The sequence below is a fragment of the Lactuca virosa genome, chromosome 6 (assembly GCF_052849685.1).
Source record: "Lactuca virosa cultivar CGN04683 chromosome 6, Lactuca_virosa_CGN04683_v6, whole genome shotgun sequence".
Classification (NCBI taxonomy): Eukaryota; Viridiplantae; Streptophyta; class Magnoliopsida; order Asterales; family Asteraceae; genus Lactuca; species Lactuca virosa.
This window is the reverse complement of record NC_136431.1, coordinates 164,227,850-164,240,788: the sequence shown is the minus strand read 5'-3', so window position 1 is coordinate 164,240,788 and position 12,939 is coordinate 164,227,850. Positions and strand designations below refer to the sequence as shown.

The following is a 12,939-nucleotide window of genomic DNA, read 5'->3' as shown; positions in this document are numbered from 1 at the left end:
CATATAGGCAGTAGGTTTAATTGCATTGAATCACTGTTTGGTTTTTGTTTTGTTAATTATTGTTTGTTAATACTTATTCCATGAGCATCAAAGCTATTGAATGTTTGTTAATACTTAATGGTGATTTTTTTCACTTTTTTTATTGTTCCATGATTCCACGATAAGTTCTTTTATTGTCTTCAAACTTTCAATATTATAAAGGATTAATAATTAATGATATAAGTGTGACAATATATCTAGATATAAGATATCGTCGGCTACAACTATATGATTTTTTTTGCTACATTTCGACACGATCCGAACCCACAACTAGTATTTTTTATTTTTTTTTATTTTCTATTAGTTTTATTAAAATAGTGAACCATTTAATTTTACGTTTTCGACTCGCCATTGAAAAACTGGTCTGTGCACCTCAATCTGCTACCCATTAAACGTAAGTGCCAAAACATTAATATATAATGGGCCAAAAAATTTTGGGCCTTCCTTTATGGGCTTAACCCCCCCCCCCCCCTCATATATTTGTATCTCCTCACCTTAAACCTGAAACCACATTCGAGAAATTTAAGCTCGGTCCGACCAGTCACCATCTCATCTCTCATCCTCCTCAACTTCTCTTTCCTTTCCATCTTTAATGACATCAATGTTTTCACTATTCTTTCTTTTTTCGGTCCTTCAACTCCGACGAACCAACCCCACAACCCTTCTATTGGGTTGTGGTGGTGGAAAATTCAATGAAGAGACAGTGTGTTGTGAGGTTGGTTCGGCGGAGTTGAAGGACCTAAAAAAGAAGGGATAGTGAAGACGTTGATGTGGGGTCTATTAGTTTTTTAAAATATATAAAAAATAAATACATAAATAAGAAAATTAACTAAAAATAAATTAAAAAAGGACACAATACTCTTTTGAGGTAAGACAGGGACCAAACGCACAACAAAAATAAACAGTAGGTATCATCCAAGTTAAAAAATAAGTTAGGGACCAAACACACAAATTACCCAAACTACAGGGACCATCCGTGTAATTTACTTTTACCTTTTTGGTGTGTTCACATCTGGGTAACAATCATTTTTTTGTACACATTTAGGTAACGAACTTTTTGAAAGTGTTCACATATGACCATTATGACCGGATGTAACCTGCTACAGCAGATCATAATGGTCATATGTGAACACTTCCAAAAAGTTTGTTACCTAGATGTATACAAAAAAAAGATAGTTACCTAGATATGAACAAACCGAAAAGCTAATTACCTTATTAAGTCCATTTCCCCATTTTTAACAAGATTCACTATCCATCCAAGCATCAGTAAGATCCATAACGTATAGTTTGTTACAAGAGTTGAATGATATGGTATGTTTAGTAAACATTTAAAATATTAAACTCAATCATACTATGATGTCATGTTTGAGTTCAATGTATATGGATATGGATGATCAATTAACTCTTCAATGAAAAAGAAAATTAAAATTTAAAATAAATTTTCTATAATATATTATAGGAAAAAAATGATAGAGTTGTATGAAAGGTAAAATGATAATGTCAAAATCCATTGAATTCTACTTAATTCAATTTAATTCAATGTATTATGGAGGCCTAATATACATTCCCTACACTAATTATGATTTTGAAAGTTGACCGGTAATGGTAAACATGCACATGGCTGCCATGTTAGCACCAGTACTACAGAAGTACACAGTAGGCTTAATTTTTTTTCCTAATTCACAATAATAACAAGCATATTAAAATGCTCTCAAGGACCGGATATGTTACATGCCGAATCATTACGTGCTATTAATTAGCAATATTCAATACCAAAACCCAAAGAAATTATTGTAATCGTGTTGGGTCACATCCCTCCCTTAAATATAAAAATATATAATGGGCACATTAAACATGTATATTAATTTCTTATCTTATCTAGTTATCTTAATATTAAATCAGTAATCTGATGATATTCATGTAAATGCTATAAATCGATATGTTTCCCAACATCTCGACTGGCATGCAGGATGCTGCTAAATGAATAGAACAAAGAAAATAATGATAATTAAAAAATACAGATTGGTGATCATCATTTTTATTATTCTTAGCCGAAAAAGTTCCATGGCAACGGACCAAACAAGTAGAAAGATCATGTAAGTTAAACTCATTAACAATAACGCGTCAAAAACTAAGAAGCTAATGGTTATCAAATATATCTTTGGAGTTGGCTACTGTGTACTGACCGACTCCTATATATATCCCATGCCATCTCAAGAAAGACGAGATAAACTGGTTAATCTTCCTTGGAATCAAGTGTTAATTAATGTTCCATTATTTTTACTTCAGTTGAACTCACCATGAATTCCTCGATTGTTCACAAGTTGCATGGACAGTTCTTCTTTGGCTGTTGATCAGAGTTGACCAAGTGTGTCATTTGTTTTTTTAAGGTAAAAACTCTTCTTCTGCGCTTTCAAGTGCTTTCAGTTTGACGGGATTTCGTTAGTTAATCATATAGGATAATCAGCACTATTAGAAAATCCAAAACCATCGCCTTAATTAAAAATAATATTGCTGGTGGTGGAATTAAAACTAAACTAGTATCATGTTCTTATTATGATTCGTCGTTGAAGCTCAGTAATCTAGCAGTGAAAGGTTTAAACTTCTTTATGTTTTTAATTAACTACAACTACTATATGTCACCCGATTTCTAGAAGCTTATCACTAAGATGGTGTTTGGGAAAACAACTTATTAGCTTATTAGCGGTTTCACAACGTTATAATCTTAAAAAATGTTTGGATAAAAATATTTTATGGCGGTGGCAAACCGCTAATAAGTCATTTTTGTTAACTCTTTCTAACTTATCATGTTATAAGCCAATAAGTTGATATAAACTAATAAGTTATAAGTTTTTTTACCAAACACCCCTAAATCATCTTCATCAATGTCATACTAACTTTTGTGATTTGTTTGACGCGAGCTTTTCAATTATCTTATATATTCAATATAAATATAATGTTCGTACCATGGCAGGTGCTTTAAGTGCTTTATTATTTGTAATATATATTAATCTTTTATATTTGTTATACTTAGCTTTTAGTAATAATCTTTAACTTTCAATTTTTATGCAATATTACGATCTTCCGAACTATTTTTGCCTACACAAATAAAACTTTCAATGGTGCTCGGATAATTATGTCTGCGGTGTAGATCAGCAATGCACGCTAGTCCAGAATGCCCGTTTCATTAATGATGTTTTTTGGGTTTCGCCCGATTAACAGTTTTTAGCTCAACTTGTCATTATAAATAGAGCGTCATGTACCTCTATACTATATGCTGAAAGCATGTGTATGACGGATACGACTAATAAAATCCCACTCTAGTCCGTCCATAGATTACCTATATATCACTTTGCCCGTGTGTTGCGTTGTGCGTTTATCGATTTTTGATCCTAACATAATTAACCAACTCGACAAATAAAATATAAACCATAATAATTAGTGAAATAAAATAATGAAGCAATATAAAAAGTAAATTAATGAGAGCAACTTATCATCTTCGCAAACAGAATCTCGAAATATTAAACGAATTCAAGGAGTGTTCTTAGTCTAGATGGTTGTTATATATATATATATATATATATATATATATATATATATATATATATATATATATATATATATATATATATATATATAGACACACACGCGCGAACATTTAAAATAAATCATCAAATATTTTTTTGAGCACAGATATGGCTTAGACGCTGCATTTCGTTAATGTTAGTGGTTTTGGTGTTGAAAAATAGAGTGTGGATTAAGAGTTCTTAAATTCTTACAAATCTTTTGGTTCTCAAAAGAACTTGCGTCTCTCTCTCAATATATATATATATATATATATATATATATATATATATATATATATATATATATATATATATATATATATGTTGTTCTTGGTCGTTTCTCTTGTAGCCCAAATCGAAGTTGATATATACATCATTTGGGGAGGTTTTTTCACTGAATAATGACTGGTGCTACGGGAGACATGAAACCATAAGAAGGTATCAAATCAACAAAAGAAGCTCCAGAAATGTCTGAGAAAACGAAGGATTCAGCTAAAGAAAAGAAGCAAACAACTGACGTAGTTCCATATCACAAGCTTTTTGCCTTTGCTGACTCCACAGATTATGTACTAATGGTGGTGGGGACAATAACTGCCATTGGAGGTGGAATCAATATGCCTCTCCAGACATTGTTATTTGGGGAGCTAATTGACACATTTGGAGGCACTACAGATAAAAACGCCATTGTTCATGAAGTTTCCAAGGTAGATTGTATCTCAATGCTAATGTCCAGTTTCATATATTAAAACAATTTGGACCTTTATGTACTATATCTAGTTTATCAAGTCATTACTTGCTATGACAAGTTAACAAGTGCATTAGCTCTCTAACTCATAAATAATTTCCAGGTATCCCTCAAATATGTCTACTTGGCTTTGGGGTCAGGAGCTGCAGCATTTTTTCGTAAGCTTATAATAACATCACAACTGATTTTATTACATGGATCAAAACTATACATACTTTCTAGGGCTACTCCAATGATGAGTGATCGAGATTGAGTCTTTGTCCCTTCTTTTTGGGGTGTGATAAAAAAAATAGCAATCTTTGTCCCATTGAAATCATTCCTAGTCCAAGCCCAATGCACAACAAAAGCAATACAATGGGTCTATTCTGTGTACCAAACAGAGATAACAGATTGCTTGATTACTAGGGTTTTGAGCATCTAACCAAGAACCCACATATGTCACTCTGTAGAGGTGGTTTGCTGGATGATCACTGGGGAGAGACAGGCTGCACGTATCAGAAGTTTATACTTGAAAACATTGTTGAGACAAGATGTGGGATTTTTTGATCAGGAAAACATGACTGGAGAAATTATTGAACGCATGTCTAGTGATACCGTTATTATTCAGGATGCTATGGGAGAAAAGGTACTAATGTAATAATAATTAATGTATCAGTGTGATGCACATCAAAAGTAGTATAACTTGTTATATCCTGTCTTGTGTGTAGCAAGAAGGACCATACAATTTATATCTACATTATCTGATATAACTTTAGAAGTTAACCCGTCTCTGCACTTTTAGGTCGGAACTTTCATACAACTGGCTTCAACATTCTTCGGAGGATTTATGATTGCGTTTTCAAAGGGGTGGCTTCTTTCCATTGTGTTGTTATCTTCGATTCCTCTTCTTGTGATCTCAGCAGCCTTTATGATTGTTGTAATGGAAAAGCTAAAGTCTAAGGGCCAAACTGCTTATTCTCTTGGTGCAACTGTAGTTGAACAGACAGTCAGCTCTATCAGAACCGTGAGAATTTGTTTATCTTAGAATATCCTACAGTCATTTTTTTCTATTACAGAATTGTATATGAAGGTTTTTGTTATTAAGGTATTATACTTTGAAAAATCTAACCAGTTCTAGCGTTGTGCTTTCACTTTATCTTCTTGTTAGGACATTGTACTTTGAAAAATCTACGCAACTATACCAATGATATTGCTTTGTATTTGGATGACATTGCTATAATTCGATAGATTTCTTGCACTACGATGAAATGCAAGTAGGATGCTAAAATAAACATGTGTATGAAACTTTATTGCTATTTCTTGTATGTAACCTTTTTATAAATGCTGATTTTGATATGATTTTTTATAACTACAGGTTGCATCATTCACAGGGGAGAAGCAAGCCATTGCCAAATATGATAAGTGTTTAAAGAAAGCTTACAGGGCTGGGGTGCAAGAGGGTCTGGTTGCTGGAATCGGTTCTGGTATATTTATGTTGTGTGTATTCTGTTGCTACTCTTTGGCCATATGGTATGGTGGCAGATTGATTATAGAAAAAGGATATACAGGTGGACAGGTTATAAACATCATGACTGTGATCTTCTTAAGCTCTTTGTAAGTGCTTTTTCAGGTTTTCGAAATAGTTCTCATGATCATAGACATAACTTTTCATTTAAGGACCTTATTTCATGCTTTACTAGTAAAGTAATGGAAGAAAATTTGTAAAGTAATCGGTTTTCGAAATAATATAGAATCCTACATTCATTTCGTCCCATTAGCCGAATATAGCAATGTTATCCAAATTCAAAAAGAACTTTATTTGCTGTAATTGGGTAGATTTTTCAAAATACAATGAGTGGGAAGAATCACCATTAACCCTTTAGGTTAAATGCAAGAATTAGTAACATAGTTTTATATATTTGTTTATTTTAGCAAACTACTTTTCATCTTGTCAATTGCGACGTTGTGCATTGAAAATGCTAACCAAGTATAACAATGTCTTCCAAACACCAAGCAATGCTTTAAATTTTGGTAGATTTTTCAAATTACAATGCCCTAGTAAGAAAACAAATATATTGAAAATGTATAGCTACGTATTCTTTTCATAGTACATTACTTCCATCCGAAAAAATGGAAAATACAATGAGATTTACATTTAGCCTAACCCTTTTGCAGACTTGGTTCTTAATAGTTCTATCTTTGGCATGATTTTTTTTTACTAGTTTTCTTTCAACTTTTCCTCATAAAACTTCTTAATCAGTTCTTTAGGGCAGGCTTCACCATGCATGACTGCATTTGCCTCTGGAAGAGTTGCAGCTTTTAAACTATTTCAGGTGATAGATCGGAAGTCAGAAATTGATCCTTATGACACCAGTGGCAAGAAACTTGATGACATTCGTGGTGATATTGAGCTCCAGAATATTGTTTTTAGCTATCCATCCAGACCCGAGGAGCCTATTTTTAACGGGTTTTCTCTCAGGATACCAAGTGGCACAACCACGGCTTTAGTGGGACAAAGTGGAAGTGGGAAATCGACAGTAATTAGCCTAATAGAGAGGTTTTATGACCCTCAAGGAGGCAAAGTTATTATTGATGCTATTAATATCAAAGAGTATAATGTAAGATGGCTAAGAGGAAAGATCAGTCTCGTGAGCCAAGAACCTGTTTTGTTTAGTTCAAGTATTAAAGAGAATATTGCTTACGGGAAAGATGGTGCAACAGTTAAAGAAATCAAAGCGGCTGCTAAACTCGCAAATGCTGCCAAATTTATCAAAAAATTCCCTAAGGTTGAATTTCATACACTACTAGAACAATGACTACACAGAATTATTTTAATAAAAGTTTTGATTTTTTTTAAAACAGTGGTCTTATATTGAGGTCATAAAACAAAAACTAGATTGTAACTATAATATATCATCTAATTGCATTCAAGAATGGAAAAGAAACATATTCCTCATAATAAAATTTTCACCCCGGAGAAAATAATCACATTCCTTGAAAAATGATCCATACCTTAGTTACCTAAAGCATTTTGTATTGGTCAAATGCATACAGGGACTCGATACAATGGTGGGTGATCATGGAACTCATATGTCAGGAGGACAAAAGCAAAGAATAGCCATAGCTCGGGCAATCTTAAAAGACCCAAGGATTTTACTACTAGATGAAGCTACAAGTGCTCTTGATGCAAAATCCGAAAGGGTTGTTCAAGAGGCACTCAATAGAATCATGGTTAACCGAACTACTATCATTGTAGCCCATCGATTGAGCACTATACAAAATTCTGATGTAATCGCCGTTATTCACAATGGGAAGATTGTTGAGAAAGGTCCTCTTATCTAACCTTGTTTTCATCATATTTTCTCGTTCCATGATTACATTTTAGAAAATCCATCACATATGTATTGATATGACCCTTATTGATTTTAAAACTTAATACCATAAAATTTGTAGTTTTATGCAACAGATAGCAATGCAGTTTTATTGAGTTGCTTGTTGTGCATTGTACCCTTAATTTCTTTCTATTAAAACATTGCAATTTTAAAAAATCCACCCAATTATAGCAATGTCATCCAAAAAATGGGTATAATCGGATATATTTTTTGATGTATAACGTTATGATAAAAAAATTAAAAAATAATAATAATAATAATTAAAAAAAAAAAACTGAAAGTACACTGCTATAATGAGATAGATTTTCATAGCACGATGCTTCTATAAGAAAAACATTAAATTTACAGTTTTTTAATATAATGAAAAGAAGCTACTGTGCTATAATAGACAACCACATGAAAGTACGTTGTTATCTCTTGCATATAGCCCAATGCGTGATATAGCTATGTATTTTCATTGATTGTTTATTATAGCATCCTACTTTCACTTCTTCCTATTACATCATTTTACTTGAAAAACCTACCAAACAATAACAATGTCAACTAAATACAAAACAATTTTCAATGCTTCATCTGGATAGATTTTTCAAATTATAATATCCTAATAAAAAAAAATTGTAAGTTCAGTTCTACTCTTTGCTTTCATTTCTTACACTCACATCTTTTTTAATCAAGCAGGTTCACACTCTTTGCTTTCAAAAGATCCCGAAGGTGCATACTCCCAACTTATACAATTGCAAGAACTCACCAAACAATCACAAAATCAAGACAAGGAGGATCAACAATTGCCCAAGATTACCATGGCCTCCACAAGCAGACACATTTCTACCTCAAGATCCATAGCTCATAAATCATCTAATCTTAGTAATAGTAATCGTCACTCATTTAACCTACCCTCTACTGATTTCAAGGAACCAATACACGATAATCAAACCGATTCTTCCCTTTTACGCTTGGCTTATCTGAACAAGCCTGAATTCCCAGTGATCCTACTAGGTTCCATAGCCGCTCTAATTAATGGGGCAACTTTACCTATTTTTGGGTATCTTCTTTCGAGTATTATAAAGACATTTTTCGAGCCCGCTCATAAACTTCGAAAGGATTCGGAGTTTTGGGCATTGATGCTTCTTGTTCTTGGTGTGGCAAGTTTAATAGCAACACCACTTAGAATGTATTTTTATGGTGTTGCTGGTTGTAAACTGATACGAAGAATCCGATTAAAATGTTTCAAAAAACTGGTTCAAATGGAGATAAGTTGGTTTGATAAGTTGGAAAATTCGAGTGGTTTGATTGGGGCAAAGTTGTCTTCAGATGCTGTATCAGTGCGAGGTTTATTTGGGGATACGCTTTCTTTACTTGTTCAGAACACTGCCACAGCTGGTTGTGGTTTAATAATCGCATTTCTTGCAAATTGGCAGTTGGCTCTTATAGTCTTGTTATTGTTACCACTAATTGGCCTTAACGGGTATCTTCAATTAAAATTCATTACAGGATTCACTGCTGATACGAAGGTGAGCTATTTTATTCATAAAAGCAACCTACTTTACTTTCACTATATATACAAATATACTTACTTTTTACTCAGAATAGCAATCTACTCATATGTTTTACACATAATAGCAACATAGAGTAACGATACTTTATGTTTTATCAATACTAGTAGCATACTCATATTTTGCTACCAATATTGGAATACTTTGTTTGTGACATATTGCTTATATCAATAGAAGAATTTAAGTATGCTGCTATTACAGTTAAGTAATTATAATTACATTGCTATTACAGGTTACATTATACTATTTTCAGTAGAAAAAAAAAAAAAAATTGTTAGTACATTGCCATTATGGGTAAAGGCATGTAACTACAAGGCTATTATGGATAAAAGTAAAGTGCTATTTCCTGCAAATTGCATGAAAATAAAGTAGGGTTTTGTTTCTTTTTTTTCAAGTGCAATTTGGGAAAAGTTAAAACTTAATAGTAAGTCGTTCCTTTTGCATTAAGTTGGTTAAAAACACATATCTATGTTATTGGATTAAAAAGATGTTTTCTTTTTTACCATTAACTATTGTTCGGATTAATGATGTCTTAAAATATTGGGAAAGTGACAACATATTTAGGGAAGTGGAGGGAAAAATAGAGGTTGAGTTGAGTAGTTTCTTTGAAATAAAAATAAAAATAAATAAAAATAAAAAAAGGCAACCTACTTGTATTTATTTATGTATTCTAGCATCACATTTCCATTTCTTTCTATAACAGCATTGTACATTCAAAAAAAATATTAAGGAGTTATACTTTAAAATATCTACCCAATTATAGCATTCACTTTCAATCTATTTTTTATTACGACATTACACTTTAAAAATCCACTCAATCATAACACTAAAAATTGGTTTCTATTTGGATAACATTCCTATAACTTATTAGATTTTTCAAGGTGCAATGTATAACAGAAGAAATACAAGTAGGATGCTATAACAAACAAATCAGCGAAACTATGTTACTATTTTTCTGCTATCTAACAAAATAAAAACTAGTTGAATAGAAATAACATATATATGACGTAAACTTGTATTGGTTTCAGAAACTATACGAGGATGCAAGTCAAGTTGCAAGTGATGCGATAGGAAGCATTAGAACAGTTGCTGCTTTTTGTGCAGAAGAGAAGGTGATGAAACTATACGAAAAGAAATGTGAAAAACCTCGAAAAGCAGGAATCCAACAAGGTTTAGTTAGTGGTGCTGGATTTGGCATGTCCATGTTATTGTTATATTTAGTATATGCAATCAGCTTTTATGTTGGAGCTTGCTTTGTTGAAGCCGGAAAGACTACATTCCCTAAAGTATTCCAGGTAAACCGAGTTTACTTATTTTTCAAGCTTCCCATCTCTTTGAGGTGGTTGGTTGGTGATACTTAGCAATGGTTTTTTCTGTGATTTATATACACACATTTTGTTAGTAGTGATGTGGTACAAATTTGTTTTACTATTTGAAGGTGTTTTTGGGGTTGAGTATGGCAGCAATGGGTGTTTCTCAATCTGGATCCTTTGTTCCAGACTCCGGAAAAGCCAAGACTGCTTCAGCTTCAATTTTTGCTCTTCTAGACCAGAAATCAAAAATAGACTATACTGATGAGTCTGGAACTACATTAAAAAATGTGAAGGGGGGTATCAAGTTTAGCCATGTCACTTTTAGTTATCCTGCTAGACCCAACATTCAAATCTTCAAAGACCTCTGTTTGACCATTCGTTCAGGCCAGGTAGCCTCTTTATCATCCTAATAGATTTTGCAAACATCTTTAAGGTGTTTTCACCCTCAATCTATTCTTGTTTACGTGTTGTTTACACATTGAAGTTTTGTAATAGTACATGTTCTTATGTTACCAACTAAAGCACATAAATGAGCTTAAAACCAAACTTTTATTTAACAAAATCAACAAAACTTGCTATTTTCGAATGAAGTTTTACATAGAAGCTAACAATGTGAAAGTTATAACTTTTTAATAAGAAAAAGGTGTTTTTCGTTTTTACTCAATAGGGGCAGGACTTAATCTGGTAAGCTATATATGGATGTTTCTTTTTGACTTAATGCAAAAGGAATGACTTCATAGGAAAGGCCAGAGAATTAAGGTGTTTCCCATTAACTTCTGAGTTTTTACAAATTTGCACTCAATTACTTTTCCCTTGAATTTCCCTGAGTGTGCAGTGTGCACTAATTTAAACAATACTTAATTAACACGTACGACCTGTTTCTTATTTTCCCTGTATGGATATAGTACTGTTGTATGAACAAAGATTGTTTTTTTACTGAATAACAGTAAATGACAACTTTGGCCCTTGCTAAAGAAACATTGCCTAATTGTGTTTAATATTTGATTTTCAAGACTGTAGCTCTTGTTGGCGAAAGTGGGAGTGGAAAGTCAACTGTGGTTTCTTTGCTGCAAAGGTTCTATGATGTTGATTCAGGCCGAATAACTCTTGATGGAGTTGACATCCGAAAGCTAAAAGTGAGGTGGTTAAGACAACAGATGGGTCTAGTAAGTCAAGAGCCAGTCTTGTTTAATGACACCATCCGTGCCAATATTGCATATGGGAAGGAAGGCAATGCCACAGAGGCAGAAATCATGGCAGCTGCACAACTGGCAAATGCCCATAAATTCATTAGCAACCTACACCAGGTGATGTGATCCTGTTACTTTTAATTTCATTGATATTGTACTTTTGCTAATACTGTTATTGTTACATAAGCAATATAAAACGTTTCAGGGGTATGATACGAATGTGGGGGAAAGAGGTATACAATTGTCGGGAGGGCAAAAGCAAAGAGTGGCAATAGCAAGAGCAATAATAAAGGGTCCGAAGATACTATTACTAGATGAGGCCACTAGTGCTCTAGATGCTGAATCTGAGAAAGTGGTACAAGATGCACTTGATAGAGTAATTGTACACAGAACCACAGTGGTTGTGGCTCACAGGTTATCCACAATCCAGGGAGCAGATGTTATCGCGGTAGTGAAAAATGGAGTCATTGCAGAGAGTGGGAAACATGAGAAACTCATAAAAATCAAGGATGGTATATATGCATCATTAGTTGCTTTTCATACAATTACTGCTTCTGCTTTGTAACCATATGTTTTTAACTATTATTTTTACTTTTAGACAAAATTGCAAAAATGGTCCCGTGGTATGCAATTTTTTGGGGGTTTAGTCCAAACCACGGCTTTTTTGGATTCATGGTCCTTTTGAGGTAGTTTCGTTGCGTTTTTTGTCCCTCGGTAAATTGAAATGACTGTAATGCCCTTAGGGTATTTATTTTCTATTTTTCTTTCATATTTTTAAATCCTATATTCATTTATTCATTTAAAAAAATTTAAAAATAAGTGGACTCTCTCTCTCTCTCTCTCTCTCTCTCTCTCTCTCTCTCTCTCTCTCTCTCTCTCTCTCTCATCGATGCATACCTATTGAGTAAAAATATCCAAAAAATTATGAATCTAGAGATCAGATTACAAATTCAGAGCATATTACATATTCAGGGGTGTTTGGATAAATAGTTTTTAGCTTATTAACTTATTGCTTATTTGCTTATTGCTGTGGGAATAAGCATTTGTTTAAAATGTGTTTGGATTAGCTTATTGCGGTGGGAATAAGCAATAAGCAATAAGCATTTTAAATGTTTGGCAAACAAAACAACTTATATGAGTAAAATGACCAATAAGCAATCCC

At 33.1% G+C, this 12,939-nt stretch overlaps 1 protein-coding gene across 1 annotated transcript; it reads left to right on the top strand.

Moving 5' to 3' along the window:
* The first annotated feature begins 3,006 nt into the window (after positions 1–3,006).
* Positions 3,007–12,342, top strand: LOC145122045 (ABC transporter B family member 11-like). The gene is made up of 13 exons (XM_079057723.1): positions 3,007–3,013; positions 4,044–4,309; positions 4,454–4,508; positions 4,800–4,975; positions 5,132–5,353; positions 5,705–5,943; positions 6,590–7,115; positions 7,384–7,657; positions 8,400–9,232; positions 10,303–10,569; positions 10,713–10,976; positions 11,601–11,894; positions 11,983–12,342. Exons 1-13 carry the CDS (start codon positions 3,007–3,009, stop codon positions 12,340–12,342), a joined length of 3,783 nt encoding a protein of 1,260 aa, XP_078913849.1.
* The last annotated feature ends 597 nt before the right edge of the window (positions 12,343–12,939 follow it).

Coding starts and splice junctions, on each gene's coding strand:
- LOC145122045 (XM_079057723.1), top strand. Junction 4,509..4,799: donor AGGAGCTGCAGCATTTTTTC/GTAAGCTTATAA, acceptor GTCACTCTGTAG/AGGTGGTTTGCTGGATGATC. Junction 10,977..11,600: donor TGACCATTCGTTCAGGCCAG/GTAGCCTCTTTA, acceptor TTGATTTTCAAG/ACTGTAGCTCTTGTTGGCGA.